Source organism: Rana temporaria, chromosome 6 (assembly GCF_905171775.1).
Source record: "Rana temporaria chromosome 6, aRanTem1.1, whole genome shotgun sequence".
NCBI classification, from domain to species: domain Eukaryota; kingdom Metazoa; phylum Chordata; class Amphibia; order Anura; family Ranidae; genus Rana; species Rana temporaria.
The window spans coordinates 195,675,052-195,696,799 of record NC_053494.1 but is presented as its reverse complement, the minus strand read 5'-3'; the positions used below and the strand labels follow the sequence as shown (position 1 = coordinate 195,696,799).

The 21,748-nt window shown below is 40.9% G+C and overlaps 1 protein-coding gene across 1 annotated transcript in view; it reads right to left on the bottom strand.

Moving 5' to 3' along the window:
* Positions 1-21,748, bottom strand: part of LRP1B (LDL receptor related protein 1B) — a 1,757,966-nt gene that overhangs the window by 439,065 nt on the left and 1,297,153 nt on the right. Inside the window, exon 35 of the mRNA XM_040358043.1 lies at positions 19,140-19,271. Coding sequence (XP_040213977.1) covers positions 19,140-19,271 — 132 coding nt within the window. The remainder of the gene's footprint in view (positions 1-19,139; positions 19,272-21,748) is intronic.

Below are 21,748 nucleotides of genomic sequence, written 5' to 3'. Positions count from 1 at the left end.
TTCAGCTTTCAGGAGTATATAGGGGTGGGTGGACAGACTGAATTTACACTGTGTGAGGATGATTGGAGGAAAGAGAACCCCCCCCACATAGGCAGAGGAATGAAGGAACATGAAGAGCTGTATTCTGAATAGAAAAGCCCCCTGCTTATGTCCCTCTAAGCACCCTCTCTGACACAAAATGTTATCTCATGTTATCTCATGTGTCGGAGAACTTGTCAGAAGTGACTCATGCCGATAACAGAGGACTGAAGCACCAGAGAGTAACGACACGTAGCGCTTTGGAGAGACTAGTAAACAATACAGATATATGAGCTTAGGGCCATATTCACAGTGGAGATACGACGGAGTATCTCAGATACTCCGTCGTATCTCTCAGAGTATCTATGCGACTGATTCATAGAATCAGTTACGCATAGATATCCCTAAGATCCGACAGGTGTAATTGTTTTACACTGTTGGATCTTAGAATGCAGTACCGCGGCCACCGCTGGGGGGAGTTTGCGTCGTAAACCAGCGTCGGGTATGCAAATTAGGAGTTACGGCTATCCATGATGGTTTTTCGCGTTCGCTACGTCGCCGCTAGTCTAGTTTCCTGTCGCAAAGTTAGTCGTCGTTTTTGGTGCCCTAACTTTAGTCAGCAAACGTATTGCTGTCTAAAGTATGGCCGTCGTTCCCGCGTCTAATTTAAAAATTTCACGTCGTTTGCGTAACACGTCCGGGAATACGGAATTACGCTACCCGCGTTGCCGTTCGAAAAAATTACATCACTTCACGCAAAGCACGGTGGGAGTTACGAAATGGAGCATGCGCAGTAGGTCCGGTGCGAGAGTGCGCCTAATTTAAATGGCACACGCCCATTTAAATTACGCGGTCTTACGCCGGAGGCCGCTGGCGTAGTTTTCATCGCAAGTGCTTTGTGAATCAGGCACTTGCGATGAAAACTTGCGGCGGTGTAACGTATCTACGATACGTTACGCCGCCGCTAGTCTACGTGAATCTGGCCCTTAGTTCATATTTTATGAATGGGTTTTACAACCACTTTAAAGTTAAAAAACCTTCTGAGTGCAGCTTCTCCCTCACCCCCCCCCCATTTATACTTGACAAGGGGAGAGCCATATCCAATTCGCAATAGTGTAAACCCAGCTTTAAAGGGGTTGTATTATGCATTAAGGTGAAAAAACACCTTGCACTCTCCGGCCCCTGAGCCCCCATTTTACTTACATGAGCCCCGAACTTCCGTGGGCGCGATCTTGTGTCGTTTTCCAAATGGCTTGTCGGCTCTTCATTGGTTAGATTGATAGCAGCACAGCCATTGGCCCCCGCTTCTGTCAATCAAATCCAATGGCCACCGAGTGCATCACACGGGAACACCCTCCAAGGTAACCCCCGGGAGAGAGCTTTCTAGAGGGGTTAGCTCTTGCGGGGAGGAGCTGCGAGAGCCGCCGTGGGACCCCAGATGCACAGTGGAGGTAAGTATAATGTGTTTGTTTTACAAATAAAAATAAACTCAACCTATAGTACCACTTTAAGCTTTAGCAATGAAATCTGGAAGCTAGCTGATTGGTTTCTGACCCTCATGAGAAAAGTCAAATACAAAGTAAGTACAGTATAACACATCCTTACTCCAAAATGAAAAGAAAAAAAAAACGTTTTGCCTATAGTTCTACTTTAAATGTACTTATCATCACAACAATTCTCCTAAAATCTAGACAAAGGCATAAACATACATCAACAAATTACTAAACAAAAATGCCATCAGAACAAGCAGTTTTGCCAATTTATTTCTAATTGCTGGTAAACAAAAACAGGCCAACACTATTGTAATGTGAATCTCTATAAAAAATGATACACGATGAACCCTTTGTAATAATTGGTTGTACAGTTATGGCATGTTAACGTTAACAATCATATATTTCCTGGACTGTAATGAACCACATTACTGTTCAGTTTATATCATTGGTTTATAATTAACGAGAAACCAATGTATTATATTGACACAACAGCTGAGACAGCTTCACACTCGCTTGCGTAGGCTTGATTCTGATTTGGCCAGGGATGCATAAAACACATCCAAAGTGTAATAACATGTAAGCGTCATAATGGCAAAATGTATTTAACTTGGCTACCATTTCTACTATTATACGCCTTGGAAATTACAGTAAAATAAAATAGAATTTACAAAAAATGTGTCCATTTTCTCAAGGTGGGCCACTGTGGCTTTGAAGTATTTCTCATGATTATGTTTCCATTCAATAACACAGTAGACACCAGTTTTTTTTTCCCAATAAAAAAAGCATATTGATAGGTGAACTGGCTATTCACTATTAGGAGAATTAGAATAAAGATATGGACTTTGTAGACATACGCAAATATTTGGTAAAATTGAAGTTTTTAATTGGATAAAGTTAAAACCATTGGATACAAACGCATTAAAAACCATAAAGTTGAGTGACCACAATGACTCTCCTAACACCTCTGAGGCCTCGTGCACACGACCGAGAAACTCGACGGGCGAAACACATCATTTTCCTCGTTGAGTTCCTTGTTAGGCTTGTCGACAAGCTTGCTTTGCGTACACACAGTCAAGCCAAAATCTCCTCGTTCTCAAACGCGGTGACGTACAACACATACAATGGCAGGGGAAGTTCGATTCCACTGGCTAAACTCTTGGGGCTGCTTTTGCTAATTTCATGTGTTTGCGTGTTAAATAAAAGTTTGGTAAGAGACGATTTGCACTTTTCAGTCTGTTACAGCTTTAAAAATGTGTTATCTCCATTACAAATGCTACTTTTACTCCCGTCTCATACTTTAATCTGAGCAAGCGCGGGTTTCTTAGCATACACACGTCCGAGTTTCTCGTTGAAAACCAGCCCGTCGAGATCCTCGACGAGCCAAATCAGACTTCCGTCGAGAAAATAGAGAACTTGTTTTATTTTTTGGCTCGTTGAGGTTCTCGACAGTTTCCTCAACGAAAATGTACACACGACCGTTTTCCTCGGCAAAAAAATATCTCCCAGCAAGGTTTTTGCCGAGAAACTCGGTCGTGTGTACGAGGCCTAATACATATACATATAAAGAGTGCAAAGATTTGACGCACGTAAAAATATAAATCCAATGGTTGTTTGGATACGTGGAGAGGTTGAGTCATATTCGGAGGTCGCTCAGTGTCGGAGGTCGATTTTCCCTGAGCGACATCTGAATATGACTCAACCACTCCACGTATCCAAACAACCATTGGATTTATATAATTTTACATGCTTCAAATCTTTGCGCTCATTATATGTGGTATATGTATATGTATTAGAGGTGTTATGGGAATACTTGAGGTCACTCAACTTTTTTTTTTAATGCGTTTGTATACAGTGGTTTTAAAGGGGTTGTAAAGGTTTGTTTTTCATTTTATAAATAGGTTCATTTAAGCTAGTGCATTGTTGGTTCACTTTCCTTTTCCTTCGATTTCCCTTCTAAATGTTATTTTTCTTTGTCTGAATTTCTCACTTCCTGTTCCTCCTCAGTAAACTTTCCCCCATCATCCGAGCGGTGGATAGTCAGCTTGAACAGCTTACTGAACAGCTTACTGAAGAGGAACAGGAAGTGAGAAATTCAGACAAAAAAAACGAAGAAAAAAACATTTAGAAGGGAAATCGAAGGAAAAGGTAAGTGAACCAACAATGCACTAGCTTAACCACTTCAGCCCCAGATCATATTGCTGGTCAAAGACCAGGCCACTTTTTGCGATTTGACACTGTGTCGCTTTAACTGACAATTGCGCGGTCGTGCGACGTGGCTCCCAAACAAAATTGGCGTCCTTTTTTCCCCACAAATAGAGCTTTCTTTTGGTGGTATTTGATCACCTTTACTTTTTGCTGTAATAAATATCCCCCAAAAATATATAAAAAAATGTATACTTCTACATATTTTTCATAAAATAGGGGATAGTTTTATGGCATTTTTATTAATATTTTTTTTTTTTACTAGTAATGGCGGTGATCAGCGATTTTTATCGGTACTGCAACATTATGGCGGACACTTCGGACACTTTTGACACATTTTTGGGACCATTGGCATTTTTATAGCGATCAGTTACCACTGGCAGGGAAGGGGTTAACACTAGGGGGTGAGGAAGGGGTTAAGTATGTTCCCTGGGTGTGTTCTAACTGAAGGGGGAGGTGGACTGACTAGGGGAAATGACTGATCGCTGTTCATACATTGTATGAACAGACAATCAGGCATTTCTCCCCCTGAGAGGACCGGGAGCTGTGTGTTTACACTCTGTAACGAGCAATCGCGGGTGCCCGGCGGTGATTGCGCCCGCCGGGCACACACGTCGGCGTCAGGGGCGAGCGGGGGGCGCGCACGCCCCTATTGGCTGCTCGGCGAGATGACGTAATATTACGTGATCTCGCCCAGCAGAGCCGACCTGCCGCCGTAAAACTGTGGCGGCTGGTCGGCAAGCAGTTAAAGGAACCTATTTAGAAAATAAAAAACAAACCTTTACAACCCCTTTAACTTTATCCAATTAAAAACTTTTTTACCAAATATTTGCGTGTGTCTACAAAGTCCATATCTTTATTCTAATTTCTTCTAAACAATACCGGGACGTAGGCGCGCTTTATTGTCGTTATTCATTACTAGGAATCAATTTGTTGGGGAATTAATCCTTTCGCCATTGTTGAACTTTTGATGAAAGGACGTTTTCAGCATTTTTACTGAGTTGCATAGGCAAATAAATTTTGGATAATTTGGGTAAAGTGAATTTGAAGCCGTAAGAAAAAAAATGTATATATTGCAGGTTTCCCACTGTCAGATGCGGTGGCTGTGTTTGTTTTCTTTTTTTTTTCTTTTTTAATAGAGTGGAGATGGATTTACCCTCTCTATTTGTCCTGTTTACCATCATCATTGAAAGTAAAAGTAAAAGAAAAGTCAAAATGTTGGGTTGTCCCCAGAAAAGTAATAGAGGGAAATTTTCCAATGGGGGCACTAATTCTGGTGACCTGGGAGTCCCCAATGAATTACCTTAATTTGCAGGTATTTTCCCTCACTTCCTGTTTGGCTATGTGACAGGAAGTGAAGGTATATCTCTGCAATGGGACACAGATAGCAGGAAAAAAAACTGACCAGGGTTATAACCCTACCTTAAGTTTTGCCTATTGTTCTACTTTAAGTAAATCACAGGGGTGCCTTAGCACACACTGAGAGTCATGAAGATAATATATCAGGAAGTCACCAACCCAAGTAAATAGCAGAAAGTAATATGAGAAGAAACAAGGATATTTGGCAATCTGAAGAAGCAGCATGTTACAGCGAAACACGTAAATAAACCATTGCACTGGGCAGTAATTCTTCATTTTCTGTATGGTTTCATATGTGGATCCAATTATATGTTTTTGTGAATTTTTAATTGCTGTACAATAAAAGTTATATATTTTTATACATAAGGTTTTTTGCGTGTGTAATTGGACAATTACTTAAATACCAGCAGGCCACCCTTAGAACACCCTCCTTGTTTCTTCTCATATAACTTTCCGCTGTTCATGTCTGTTCACAACACAAAGCTATAACCTGCCCCCTCCCCCCCAACCAGCAATCAAACTCAAACTTTGCTAACTTATTAACTTATATATCCCTGTATGCAGGGATTTTTATCTCAGACAATAGGTGCAGGAACTCCCCCTTTCCGAGTCACCCCTTTTCTCCGCCCCTACCCACCTCCCAGGACCATCCCTTTTAGACAATGTAGAACCGAGTATTATTTTGTGGTGCTAAGTAATTTGTATTGAATTTGGTAATGATATCAAGAAAAGCAGTAAAATAGATCCCCTGCAGCTAGCAACAATAGATCCCCCTAACAACAATGGACCACCCACAACAAAATTTTCCCACCAGCAATAATAGACTCCCGGCAGAATCAACAGATCTCCGCACAGCCAGCATTAATAGTCTTTCTGGCTTCCATCAACAATAGAGGTTTATAGAGATCCCACACAAATAATAAATATTATTAAAGGAATATTTGTAAAAAAAAAATATGTAAAATAAAATACCTGACACACTGTTCATAAAATATTTGTGCCAACATTTGAATTCAACTTGAAAGTGTGAAATTTTTATACATGAAAATAACATTATCTGCTACATTTGTTTTATTGTCCTTGACTGGTTTGACTGTTGCTACGAAGATTGTTAAAAACAATATATTTATATCTACTGTATGTCCGCAATTTGCAACAAGGCCTATTCCGGTTACACATTTTGCTGTGCCATAGGGAAATACGCTGAGTTTACTGTTTTAACTAAAGACAGATTGTCTGTTAGTGCTTAGCAAATGCACCAGCTTATACTGGCATATGGCATACTTGCGATGTCATTTAGTCACGTACGGTATTATCATAACAGAAAACTGATCTAAGTAAGCTGAAATATTCTGATTCAGGTTTGTATTTATTGCATCCCTAAGAAGGTCATTTCCACTTTTTGTATAAAGGGAATATGAACTGGTTCATTGCATATTGTCATTCTTTATTTTGAGTCCACTAAATATGAAAGGTTGCAGGTGGATAATATAAAGTCTCCTATATAGCCAGAAAATAGAGCTTTAAGATCCTCTTCAAGTATTTTCTTCAGTTTTCTATGTTCCTTTGTTGTATAAAAAAACTGTTGTTTACAGGTCTCAATAGCTCAAGTTGAAAGTAGCAAACACAAGCTAATTTAGTAGTTCCCTTTATGAATTGTATTAGAGCAACAGCAAGGCGTGTGGATTTGTAAATATAACATGCGGGTTGATGGGCTACATGGAAACATTGTTACTTTGCACTCAAAGGTTAACCGTTTGCCGACCGACGCACGCACTTTTACGTCGACAGAATGGCACGGCTGGGCAAATGGGCCGTGTGGTCGCGCGCGTGCCGGGACCCGTGGACTCGAGTGTAAGTGTAAACATGCATCTCCCCCCGTTCTGACACTGTCACTGATCGTCTGATCCCTGTCATGGGGAACAGCGATCAGTGACGTGTCACACAAAGCCCATCCCCCCTACAGTTAGAAGCACTCTCTAGGTCACACTTAACCCCTTGAGTCCCTTCTACAGGTTAACCCCTTCACTTCCAGTGTAACTTTTACAGTAATCAATGCATTTTTATAGTACTGATCGCTGTAAAAATGACAATGGTCCCAAAATGGTGTCAAAGGTGTCCAAAGTGTCTGCCATAATGTTGCAGTCACGATAAAAATTGCTGATCGCCATCATTACTAGTAAAAAATAAATATTAATAAAAATGCCATAAAACTATCCCGTTTGTAGACGCTTATTGCGATAAAAATATGTAGAAGAATACGTATCAGCCTAATCTGAGGAAAAAAACGTTTTTTTATATGTTTTTTTGGGGATATTTATTATAGCAAAAAGTAAAAAATGTAGAATTTTTTTCAAAATTGTCGCTCTATTTTTGTTTATAGCACCAAAAGAAAGCTCTATTTGTGTGAAAAAAAGACATCAATTTTGTTTGAGAGCCACATCGCATGACCGCGCAATTGTCAGTTAAAGCGACGCAGTGCCGAATCGCAAAAAATGGCCTGGTCTTTGGCTAGTGAAATGGTTCGGGGCTAAAGTGGTTATCTCTTTAAAAGAAAAAAAAAAAAAACTCTGCTATAAACCATTATAGTCTCCCTTCATGTATTATTTGAATTACCGGACCTCAGTTTAAATGCCCTAAATTCTGGACTACCAGAACAACTTGTAGGCATTACAGTGACTAAGGGCCAGATTCACGTAGGTGAGCGGTGGCGTAACGTATCGTAGATACGTTACACCGCCGCAAGTTTTCATCGCAAGTGCCTGATTTACCAAGCACAAGGCGGGCCAATTCAAATGGGCGTGTGCCATTTAAATTAGGCGCACTCCCGCGCCGGACCTACTGCGCATGCTCAGTTGCACAATTCCCGTCGTGCTTTGTGCGCCGTGACGTCATTTTTTCGAACGGCGACGCGCGTAGCGTACTTCCGTATTCCCGGACGTGTTACGCAAACGACGTTAAATTTTAAATTTCGACGCGGGAACGACGGCCATACTTTATACAGAAATACGATTGCTGTGTAAAGTTAGGGCAGGTCAAATAATGACTAACTTTGCGACGGGAAACTAGACTAGCCGCGATGTAGCGAATGCGGAAATCCGTCGTGGATCGCCATAACTCCTAATTTGCATACCCGACGCTGGTTTACGACGCAAACTCCCCCCAGCGGCGGCCACGGTACTGCATCCTAAGATCCGACAGTGTAAAACAATTACACCGGATACGGCGTCGTATCTCTTTGGTGAATCTGGCCCTTAGCGGTTAGCACTTACGCCTAGCAGCTCTAGGGTTATCAAATTCCAACCATGGCGTTAGCTTCATGGAGTTTGCATGTTCTCCCTGTGCCTGCGTGGGTTTCCTCCAGGTATGCATGTGAGTTAGGGACCTTAGATTGTAAGCTCCTTGAGAACACGGACTGTGAATGTACAATATATATGAAAAGTGCTGCGTAAATTGACGGTACTATATACCGTAAGTACCTGTAATAATTAAAATGATAAATTACTTGACTTAAAAACAAAATCTTTCAGTTGCTGTTTTTAGTATACTTATTTGTTCTCAGCACAAGAACAAGTTTTATATTTTTCACAGAAAATCTAGATATAAAACAAAATACAAAATATTAAAAGCACTTTAAAGAGGCACTTGTACCTTTCCAGATTCACAGCAACAGATCATTTTATGATCAATAAAATGCAGCAATGTTGAGGAACTGCAGCAGAATGTAATTATTTTTGGGACTGGAAATGCGTGTCGACAATCAAGGCTGTAAAAATTAATCAGACTGAGTTCTCAGCCCGGATGCAAAACATAAATCTAAATATGGTAACCTCCACATAAGCGATAGAAGGAAAATAAAATATGCAATGGATTTGAGTCTATTGTTTACTGACAATTTTTGTTCTACAGAAGCAATGAAAGCTCAATATCTAAAAGTACTTGGAACCTTGAAGTTGAACTCTGCACCCCCCCCCCTTAACTAATCACTGGCATAATAAAAAATACAATTCAAATAAAATCTAAATTCTCCTTTTACTTACCTAAATCCACTATTACATGGTGGTTGGTCATGAGTCTTCTCTTTTGTTTCATGCACAGAAGGTGGGGTACTGATTTGGGCGTTCATGCCACCACCTGCATGATGTTAATATTTTTGTTGCCTGCCCAGTGACAGGGTTCTCTCAGGTTTCGGTACATGAACTGAATTGATGATGTCCGCTTCAGGGCACTGGCAAGGACTGGGCAGCACAGGCACACCTGCAAGGTTGCATCTCCATTCCCCTAGAAATAGTTCACATCAGTCCCTGCCCTCAAGGAGCTTGCAATCTAAGGACCTTATCTCACATATAATAGGGTCAATTTAGACAGGAGCCAATTAACCTACCAGCATGTTTTGAAGAAAGCACGCAAAAGCATTGGGGGACCATGCAGATAATTCCCTGGCCTGAGATACAACCCGAGGACCCAAAGTAGAACCACTATGCCACTTATGCATGGTAATTTTGTGGCTCAGTTTTGTGAGAAAGTTTTGATGTCTTCGATAATAACAAATTAGAGTTTAAAGGACAATTGTACTTTTGGTACAGTTTTTTTTTTCTTTTTATGAATCCCCACCCCTCTAAGTGCAGCCTGCCTAGCTGCATATTCTTTGCCATGAGAATTTCCATGCAGCATCCTTTTTCTACTGCGGCCTCCATCCATCCAATTGAATGGGAAAACTGCTCTGTTTAGTCCACTACTAGCAAAGTGAAATACCTTTCACCTCTGGGTATGGGTGAGCATATAACATACTACCCCTTTTCTATGGGATAGTACTGGTGCCTTGTGATTGGGTCATTGCTGTAACGGGGGCAGGGGTAGGAGTCAAATTGACTGGAAAAGAGAGGAATGCAAGGAGAAGGGAAATAAAAGGAAAGAAAATTCAGGGAAAGGGGAAAAGAAAAGAGAGGAATGCAGAGAAAGGGAAAGAAAGAGGAGAGGAATGCAGCAAAAGGGAAAGGGAAAGGAGAGGAATGCAGGGAAAGGGAAAGAAGAGGAATGTAGGGAAAGGGAATAAAAGGAGATGATTTCAGAGATAGGGAAAGGAGAGGAATGTAGGGTAGGGTAAAAGGAAGGAAGAAGAAGAATACAGAGAAAGGGAAAGGAGATGAATGTAGACAAAGGAGGGGGATGCGGGAAAAGGAAAGGAGGAAAATCCAAGGAAAGGAGAAGGGAAAGGACAGGAATGCATGGAAAAGGAAATGAAAGGGGGAATGAGAGCAATGCAGGGAAAATTAAAGGAGATGAATGCAAAGGCAAATAAGACTAATGCAGGGAAAGGGAAAGAAGAGGAATGTAGGGAAAGGGAATAAAAGGAGATGATTTCAGAGAAAGGGAAAGGAGATGAATGCATGGAAAGGGAAAGGAGAGGAATAGAGGGTGAGGTAAAAGGAAAGAAGAAGAATGCAGAGAAAGGGAAAGGAGAGGAATGCAGGGTGAGGTAAAAGGAAAGAAGAAGAATGCACAGAAAGGGAAAGGAGATGAATGTCGGCAAAGGAGGGGGATGCAGGAAAAGGAAAGGAGGGAAATCCAAGGAAAGGGGAAGGGAAAGGACAGGAATGCATGGAAAAGGAAAGGAAAGGGGGAATGAGAGCAATGCAGGGAAAATGAAAGGAGATGAATGCTAAGGCAAACAAGACTAATGCAGGGAAAGGGAAAGAAGAGAAATGCAGGGAAATGGAAAAATAAATGAGAGGAATGCAGAGAAAGGGAAATTAGAGGAATCCAGGGAAAATATAGGAATGTAGGGAAAGGGAAAATAGAGATATGCAGGGAAAAGAGATTAATGTAGGGAAAGGGAAAACGAAAAGAGAGGGAAAGCAAAAAAAGATGAATGCAGGGAAAGAGACAAAGAAAAAATAAGAAGGCAGATAAAAGGAAAGGGAAAGAAGAGGAATGAAAGGAAAGGAGTGAAATGCAGGGAAAGGGAAAGGAAAGAAATGCAGGTTAATAAGAGGAATGTAGGGAAAGGGTAAGGAGAGGAATGCAGGGGAAGGGAAAGGAAGGGAATGCAGGGAAAGGAGAGAAATGCATTGAAAGAATGTTGGGAAAAGGAAAGGGAAAATATAGGAATGCAGGGAAAAGAAAAGGGGAAGGAGAGGAATGCAGGAAACGGTAAAGGAGAGCAATACAGGGAAAGGGAAAGGAGGGCAATGCATGGAAATGGAGAGGGAAAGGAAAGCAATGCAGGTAAATGAAAAGGAGAGGAATGCAGAGAAAGGGAAAGAAACAAACGAAGAGAGGAAAGGCAGAGAAAATATTATTTTAGACACTCGCTGTGAACATCAAGTCTTGGAAAGAAAAACACTTTAGAAATGAAGATGTGTCACCTTCTTTATCTCTTTTCTAAGGTTCAGATGCTGCATGAAGACTGTGTGACACTTTTGTGAACTATGATCACCGCACAAGTGCATGTTATTCTGACACTTAGAAAGGCTACTGCATCATCATCAAGACTGAATGACCTGCATTTCTGCACCATAAAATATTTTCTTCACGCTGTGTGATTTCATCTATCTTTATTTAGAGAAAAATACTATATTTCAACAGGTTCACAGATACAAACAGGACAGCCGAATTGCTGTCACTCACTATGTACCTTTGGAGGACCCAGTGGGACTATTGTAATCACCAATACTATACGGCTCTCAGACAAAAACTCAGAAAAGGATTACTTGTTTCTAAACTGAGTACATAACATAAACACGAATTGATTTTTGAAAAAAATTGGAACTATTCTTTCTTGGAAAAAAAATAACAACATGCTAAATGGCTTCAAATCATAAATGGGCATGTAGAAGAATTGATATGCAATAGAAGTGGCATGTGTGAGCATGCTATTTTTTCCTGGATGTCTGGTTTATTTTAACAGCTAATTTACATATTAGAAGTCATCCCAGCTTCAGAAACAAAGACAGAAACTGAATAGGTTAAATTTAGAAACTTAAACATCTGTCTCTTAGAAATTGTAGGTTTCTGTTAAGATAAGAAGAGTTCTAATGACATATCACTGTTGAGTGTTGACACATCAACAATCTGGTAACACAAAAGCACTCTATTAACAAGACAACATTTGAGTGTATAGTGTGATAAACTTATGTTGGAGCTTATAAAAAACCTGTGCAGATTGAGCAACATGTGCAGCAGCGTATATTCACCAACCAGCAGTAATAAAGAAAGCCCTCAGTATGTTCGGAGCTGTAGTATTTATAGGGCTGATAACTCTTTCCCAGCCCCATGTGCCAGCTTTGGACCAATAACCAAGCCTAAGGGCTGTCACATGTGCTGTCACATGAGAGGAAAGAAGTGTGAGGCCTCGTACACACGACCGAACATGTCTGCTGAAACTGGTCCGCAGACCAGTTTCAGCAGAGAGATCCGACCGTGTGTACAGCCTAGCAGACAGGTTTCCAGCAGACAAAAGTTTTAAAGCATGCTTTAAAACTTGTCTGCTGGAAACCCGTCCGTCCGACGTGTCCGCTGGTTAGTACACCTAACCAGCGGACCGAAATCTCCCGCATGCGTCGAATAGATTTGACGCATTGGTGGAAGCATTTTACTTCCTGGTTTGGTGACGTGGCGGCCTCACCGCGCGGTCTGTCCGCGGGGATTTTGGTTTGATGGTGTGTACAGCCATCAGACCAAAACATCCCAGTGGACATGTCCGATGAAAACGGTCCGGCGGACCGTTTTCATCGGACTGTCCCGTCGTGTGTACGAGGCCTGAGAATTAAATATTAATGAAACCAAGCTGCGACACAAAAACATGTGATAATCATGTAAACAAATATGTGTAAAGAGAAAAAGTTGCGCTAAGTGTATATAAAGTATATTTTGGTGCCACTATGAAAGTAAGTATAAAGTCCACTATGTCTAGGAAAGATGAAGTCCAGTTCCACAGTGTAACAGAAAAAGGAAGTTGCATAAAGAGTTGAGGTTGAAGATGGAATTATTGATGGCTATCCACCTACACCAGGCGTTCGTTTAAAAAAAAAAAAATATGCCGGAAATTTTAAATTGACAGAATCCATCAAGAAACATGGTGGCAGAGCTTTTTTGCCGAGGAAAACGGTCGTGTGTGTTTGTTTTTCATAGAGAAAACTAAACTGTCGAGGAACTCGACAAGAAAAAAAGAGAACAAGTTATCTTTTTCCTCGACGGGAGTCTCAATTTCCTCGTCGTGTTCATCGTCGGGCTGGTTTTCGACGAGAAACACGTTTGTGTGTATGCTTAGAAACCCGCACATGCTCAGAATTAAGTATGAGAAGGGAGCGCACCTTCGGTAAAAGTAGGGTTCGTAATGGAGATAGCACATTCGTCACGCTGTAACAGACTGAAAAGTGCAAATCGTCTCCTACCAAACTTTTACTTAACACGCAGTAACATGAGACTAGCAAAAGCAGCCCCAAGGGTTGTGTCAGTGGAATCGAACTTTCCCTGCCGTGTTGTACGTCACCGCGTTTGAGAACGACGAGATTTTGTCTTGACAGTGTGTACGCAAAGAAAGATGGTCAAGTTTCTCGACAAGCCAAACAAGGAACTCGTTGAGAAAAACAATGTTTCATTTACGACGAGTTCCTCGGTCGTGTGTACGAGGCCTTAACCTTTAAAACTGCTGGGTGGTATATTAGAAATCCGATAAACAATAAAAAGTAGAACAAAATAAGTAACAATTTAAAATTGCCGGCATAAAAAAACTAGTAAACAAACACCTGGTGTCGGTGGATAGCCATCTATAATTCCATCTTCAACCTCAACTCTTTATGTAACCACTGTGCAGGGACCGCCCTGTCTTTTCTCCGCTCTCCCCTATGGGGGGATCGGATGAACACAGACCGTATGTCCGTGTTCATCCGATCCGATCCGCAGACGGAAGGAAAAATAGGGTTTTCTTCCGTCTGCAAAATCGTATCTTTGCGGAGGCGGACGAGATCGGGTGTCAGCGGATATTCATCCGCTGACATTATTATAGGTATTATCCTTCATATAAGACTAACATGGAACCTTTCTTTAATTTGTGTTTGCCATTTTTGTATTGAGGAACTGTTGAAATCTGGTTTCTTTTCTTTTTTTTTTTTTGCATCTGTGTCGCATTGGAAAAATTACCAAGTTCCTCTCCAAAGTGGAAAAAAAGCTTTCTTATGCCGCGCACATACAATCTGACATTCCAACAACAAAACTGTGGATTTTTTTTCGACTGATTGTTCGCTCAAACGTGTCTTGCATACACACGGTCACACAAATGGTGTTGGAAATTCTGAGCGTCAAGAACATGTCACGTACAACACTACAACAAGCCGAGAAAAATGAAGTTACATTTTTCCGAGCATGTGTTGAATTGATTCCGAGCATGCGTAGGATTTTTGTGCGCTGGAATTGCATACAGACATTCGGAATTTCCAAAAATAACTTTTGTTGTCGGAAAAATTGAGAACCAGCACTCAAATATTTGTTGTCAGAAATTTCCGACAGCAAAAGTCCGATGGAGCCTACATATGGTCGGAATATCCGACCAAAAGCTCACATCGAACATTTGTTGTCGGAAATTCGGACCGTGTGTACGCGGCATAAGGTTGGCCAAAGATAGAGCAAATTTCTTTCCTACAACCACAGGTTGGGGTGAGCGGGGGAAGCCTTCACCCCCAGGATAACACAGTGATTATTGCTAGCAGCTATGTCAGCTGCTAACAATAATCGTATGTAAACACAGCAGACTGGTTGTATCCAAGTTGATCAATTAATCAACTTGGGTACATTCAGTCTGCCCATACATGGTTCGAATCTCGCCAAAATTCAGATTGTCTATGGCCATCTTAAGATAGTTGTCACCAGAACCACTAATCTCATCAGAAGATCTCCTCTTACTCAAAATTTTTAATTCTCCTTCACTTTTAGTCAATGTGGCAATGTTTACTAGGGCAAACATGGGCCAGCGATAAAAAAACTTGACAGTGTTTCTAACCTTCCCCTCTATCAAAAACAGTATAAGCAGCCTTGGCTCTGGATATGGTTTAAGCTTATAATCACAAATATGTAGCGTAAAAAATTACCAGCCAATAGTTATATGGGAAATGTACACCCAGGACTGGATTTTTCTTGTATGATCTTTCATCATTTTCTGCATAATCTGGAAGTTCATCTTAGGCCTTATTATGTGGACATTTTTCCTTTTGGTCAAATCCATATAAAGGGTCTAGTACAGTGATGGCAAATCTTGGCACCCCAGATGTTTTAGAACTACGTTTCCCATGACGCTCATGCACTCAGTGTAGATAAGCATCATGGGAAATGTAGTTCCAAAACATCTGGGGTGCCAAGGTTCGCCATCACTGGTCTAGTAGGTCAAGCACTTGTCTTATGCCGCGTACACACGATCGGTTAAACCAATGAAAATGGTCTGATGGATCGTTTTCATCGTCCAAACCGATCATGTGTGGACGCCATCGGTTATATAACCATCGGTTTAAAAAAAGCCAACTTGTTTTATATTTCACTGATGGATTCCTAACCGATGGGAAAAAAACGATCGTTAGTAGGCACAACCATCGGTTAAAAATCCACGCATGCTCAGAATCAAGTCGACGCATGCTTGGAAGCATTGAACTTTTTTCAGCACGTCGTTGTGTTTTACGTCACCACGTTCTGACACAATCGTTTTTTTAACCTATGGTGTGTAGGCGCGACGGATCATCAGTCAGCTTCATCGGTTAACCGATGAAAACGGTCCATCAGTCCGTTCTCATCGGATGGACCGATCATGTGTACGCGTCATTAGAAGCACTTGAGCTGCCCACCACTAGTGACTAACCCAATCTCTAATAGCAGTTCTCTATGTTTCAGTAATTTTGATGGTGACTCACTCCAAAATAAGGACGAAAATTGAAGGCAGAATTATTTATACAATGCAAGTTATATATAGTAAAGTAATGATATATTACTGTGACACATAAATACCCATCTTAGTCAACTGTAAAATTCTTTCCTCGCATGAGAGAACGAAGATGAACTTATGAAATACCAGCTGAATAAATCTTCTTCCTGTGTATTTATATAAATGTTCTTGTCTCATGATAAAAAAATTCTAACGGTGCATCATCGCCATTGGAGACATTACTGTTATTTGGCTATTTTTATGCTTTAAGATATGAATTGACTGTTTTTATATCCTCTTGTGTAGTTACGATGGATGATATGTAAGATTGAAGGAAAAATGTATCTGGTGGATAAGTTAAGGTAGTTTAACTTCTCTATCATACCCTAAATCTTCCAGTTGCTTGTCTGCACATTGGCTGTTTCTTTTCAACCAACCGTACTAGAAACATCCATTTCATTTTGTTCACCTTGTACCAAATGAAGCTTAATGTAAATTTAAATCAAAACCTTTTTTTTTAGTTTTGACTAAGTACTGTAGTGGAGTATTAGAATCCTCTGTTCTTGTGCTAGTTGCTCTAATTTTCTGAGGTTGGTCAGTGTTGTTTCGGCCCTGGTGGCAGCAAGTGCATATTCTGACAAATGGTGGTCCCAGGTAGACCAAGTTTGGCAATTATGATTTGTGTAAAATATGATGTAGTTGCAGTCATGGGTTTTCTGTTGGTCACCTTAGTAAAGGAGACCTCTGTGTCTCTAAACATGGTTTTGTACATACAGAACTCCAATAAACTTTCCGAAGGTACATTTACTGTAGCCAGCAGTTTTTTACTTCATTGGGTTTCTATGGTTTCATCATTGTTCGAGCAGCCTGCAGAATGCAGTATGTATTTTTGATACTTAAGTTTTATTTAATGTTGTTTAATGTGTTTGAAGTGTTTCTGTTGAGATTTATGTTCTTTGGTGATAACTGTAGCCTGTACTGAAAAAGTAACATAAAATGAAAGGGTAAGGACTTTCATTGTTTGACCTTAGTAATAAATGGGTTCTCTTAGCATCTGTGGTGGATGGTGTCGCAAAAATCAGGCCTCGTACACACAACCGTTTTCCTCGACAGAATCTATCAAGAAACTTGGTGGGAGAGCTTTTTTGCAGAGGAAAACGGTCGTGTGTATGCTTTTCATCGAGGAAACTGTTGAGGAACTCGACTAGAAAAAAAGAGAACAAGTTCTCTTTTTCCTCAACGGGAGTCTTAATTTCCTCGTCGGGCTAGTTTTCGACGAGAAACACGTTTGTGTGTATGCTAAGAAACCCGTGCATGCTCAGAATAAAGTATGAGACGGGAGCGCACCTTCAGTAAAAGTAGCGTTTGTAATGGAGATAACACATTTGTCACGCTGTAACAGTCTGAAAAGTGCAAATCGTCTCTTACCAAACTTTTACTTAACACGCAGTAACATAAGATTAGCAAAAGCAGCCCCAAGGGTTGTGCCAGTGGAATCGAACTTCCCCTGCCATTGTATGTGTTGTACGTCACTGCATTTCAGAACGAGGAGATTTGGTCTTGACAGTGTGTACGCAAAGAAAGCTTGTCAAGTTTCTCCACAAGCCTGACGAGGAACTTGTCGAGGAAAACAATGTTTAATTTACGACGAGTTCCCCAGTCATGTGTACGAGGCCTCACAAACAAATGATGAGACATCACCAGCACTCCATTGCAAACATATACTCTCATTTATTAGGGAAATGTCTTCTTAGTCAAATAAGCTTACATTTAGGTGCTGAGCAGAGTCCCTCCCTCAAGGGCACCTTGTGACCATGACATGGCCTTAAAATAGAACTATAGCAAAAACATTTTTTTCATTTTGGATAGAACAAGGAAGGGGTATAACTCCTGTCAGATTTTTGTTTTCACCACCTGTGTCCCATAGGGGAGATTTCCTTTCACTTCCTATCTCATAGCCAAACAGAAAGTGAAAGAAAATCCATGTAAATTAAGGTAATTTTGGAGACCCCCCTGTGTTCTCATTGAAAGATTTCCCCCCATTATTTTTCTGGGGACACATTTTTTTCAGTCCCTTTTAATTATAATATAGAGAGGATGAATCTCCTTAACAGGAGCACAGACAGCAATACAAACTGACAGGTGTTCTAATCCCTCTCCACTCTATCCAAAAGCCCCCAAAAACTTTTGCCTTTAGTTATACTTTAAGAAATGGACCTTGTGGCCCCAAAATGTTGGTTTATTTGATTGATGGGACATTGCACTAGTAAATGAGAGTATACATTATGTTAGCTAATTACATCCCTTTGTTTTCCTGGACTGAAAGTCAAACATCTTGGACTGTTACAGATCAGAAAGAGAGGAGAAATTTACTAAATGTGTTCTTGTGACAACTTCAAAAGGTATTTCCCTCACGTTGGAGCGAGTAAAGAAGAGTTTGATTTAAAGTGGTTGTAAAGGCAGTTTTTTTTATCTTAATGCATTCTATGCATCAAAATAAAAACCTTCTGTGTGCAGCAGCCCCCCTCAGCCCCTCTAATACTTACCTAAGCCCCATCTCTATCTAGTAATGTGTACGAATGCCTCGGCCGTCTGGGACTTTCCCTCATGATTGGCTGAGACACAACAGTGGCACAATGTGCTCCCACTGCTTTCAATCAAGCTCAGTTATCCAATTAGGAGAAAGAGGGGGTTGAATAGACACACAGAGCTGTGACTCAGCTCAGGATGCCCCCATAGCAGGGAACGCATGGGAACGGAGTTCCTGCACTTTTTTCACAGCAGGAACTCAGTTCCCTTTGCAGGACTAGAGCAGTCAAGAGCAGCCGAGCCGCCTGAGCCGATCCTTCACTGAGCAGCGATGCCCAGCTCGAGTCACTGTCAGGGGCAGGCAAACCTTAGTAATCCTTTAAGTTACTGGTTGCTTCCTGTATATGGATTCATCGGGTAGTGTGCGGGTATTCCGTCACTTCCTCAATGCCGCAATGTCTCCTGGGAGCATTTGTCATTGTTCCCAGGAGACATTGCGGCGGTCTGCCACAAGTTATCGCGGGATTTATAAAGAACTTGCTAAGGAGGTAATGTACAGTAAGTATATTTACATATACAATTAGAGAATAAGATTTGTTAATGAAATGCAACAATTGCTATTGATTTACCAGCATGGAAGTCTATGCCCACAGCGAATGACGTTCCAGAGATGGGCATAAGGGCGTCCATTCTATCGCTGGCGTCCAGTGGAATTCCTCTTATTCCTTCATGGACAGAATACATCAGAAATGACTCTATACCTGTACAAAGAAAAAATAAATACCAGTACATGTCAATTTGGGTGGGAATTAGAGGGTTAAATCACACACCAGCTACATGAGACATGTTTATCTCTCAGAGACTCTAGCATAGACCCTCCCCTGCGAAACTCTGAGTGCCCTCCCACAAAGATATTATGAGGCTCTTTTACAGCTCATAATAATTTACACCTAGACTCTCCAGTTACTGTAAGGCAGCGCTGGGAATCCCAATTTAGCAACAGTATAGACTAAGAAATGGGATGAGCCAGTTTATCATTTCAGATTGGCAGGAGCTAAAAAACACTGGTTTTGGATAGGGTTGACATTTTATTTACTCTTGATATCTCACCACATCCTTAAAATGCATAACATAAAAGTGTTAGATAGCCCGGTAATCATATAACAAAAGAATAGTTGCCTCTACACGTTTCACCACAAACGTGGCTTCTTCTGGGTGTGATATTGATTATGAAAATTATGTTTGAGTTAATAGGAACCTTTGGGGTTCCCTAAATGGATGTGTTGTTTGTTTTAAATAAAAATTTATTTTATTATTTTCTCTGTTTTAGTGGTAATGTTTTAAAATAAAGGTCCTACAAAAGCTCCAGAAGAAGCCACGTTCGTGGTGAAACATGTAGAGGCAACCATTTTTTTGTAATATGATCATTGGGCTATCTATAACCCAATTTATATAAGTGGTTTTATACTGTTTATGTATCAATAAATTTAGTACTTTTTGTATAATTGATTCTTTGATTTTTTGCACCTTAAAATTCTGCTTACTGCCCCCTTAGGGCCTATACACTTTTTTTTATATACTTTATAGGAGGTGGTGCATTTATTGAAATCTCTGGGCTTCATGAATAAATTGTCAAACTATCCTTAAAATGCAGTTGAGTACCACACACGATAGGAAACTAACACCTCTATTAATAGTTTATCCTGCAAAAATAAATACGCAAAATGAACAATAAATAAATAAATAAGTAAATACTGCATGCAGTGTCCGTATGTAGCAAGTTATAAGTAATACACAAAATGACAACTCTACCCAAAACTAGTAGTTCCTAGCCACTTGAATCACACACTGGTTTATCAGTAACTTGCCACATCATTAGTCATACTTACACAAATTCCAATTTAAAAAAAGGAAAAATAGGCATCAGCATTTAATGTGCAAAGAACAATGCAGTATATTATTACTGATGGAAAAGCAGAAAAATCCTTGTCAAGTACACTAATATGGCTAACGTCACCTTATCACCACATTCCTAAAAAAATAAGTAAACACTTCGGCAAAGCACAAATGTAGTTCATTATGCAAACCCCCATCCTATAAGAAAGTGTTTACGGGTGCAAAATGCACACCTTATGGACCCTTTTTAAAAATGGGTAAGAATACACAAAGATCCATTAAACTGTAAAGCCTCGTACACACGCACAGTTTTCTCGGCAAGAGCTTTTGCCGAGTATACTGAGCGTGTGTACAACGCTTTCAGGTTTCTCGTCAAGAAAAATTCCCAGAATCTAGACGAGAAAAATAGAGAACCTGCTCTCTATTTTTGTCGTTGTGATTCTCGGCAGTGTTTTCCTGCTGAGAAACCCGAGCGTGTGTATACTTACCTGTCGCCGCGGAAACCGGCACATGCTCGAAATGACTTTGACGCATGCGTGGTAGCCTCCAAGGCATAGGTAGGGTGTAACAAGATATTGGCGACGGCATCGAATGTGACGAGCGCATGCTCGTCAAAGATCGATGACGTCACCGCGTTCATGCCATTCAAAAGAATGACGGTTCTTTTGAATGGAGTGTCTGTACACTCGACCGGCAAGCGAATCTTGCCAAGAATCTTGTCAGGAAAAACTATGTTTTTTTCCTGACGAGATTCTGGGCCGTGGGTACAGGGCCTTAGGCTCGTTTCACACTTCTTATCATGTGACTTGAGACACATGACAAGTTGAAATCTATTTATTTCAATGGGCACCTGTTCTAATCTATGCAACTAAGGCCGAAGTGTCTATTAAAAGGTCTCTGCACTACTTTGATACAACGTTCTTGCGACCTGAGTGCCATATAGTGTAATAAGTCACATTTACCAATTCCGGACTGCCCACTGTATATATACGTTGGCACTTTAAAGATGCATATCTCTGTTATGGCAGCCCAGGTATCCATATTTTTAGCGGGTGTTGTGGTTTACGATAATGGTGGTCTTTGCGGCGGATTCGCCACAAGATTACTGGTATCGGTGGCGGTAGAGGGGCCCCCTCCCACGCCCCCTGCGGCTTACTGGAGCCGTCGGTAGCGGCGGAGGCAATCGGGTCCTGTCTCCTGCTTAGTATGGATACGAGTGAGGGCAAGATTGCCCTCACCCGTCTCCATACCATAGCAGGGCAGAAGCGACGTCAAAACGTCACTTCCGCCCATAGCTCTTAAAGGACCATTTTTTTTTGTAATTTTTTCAAATGACAATTTT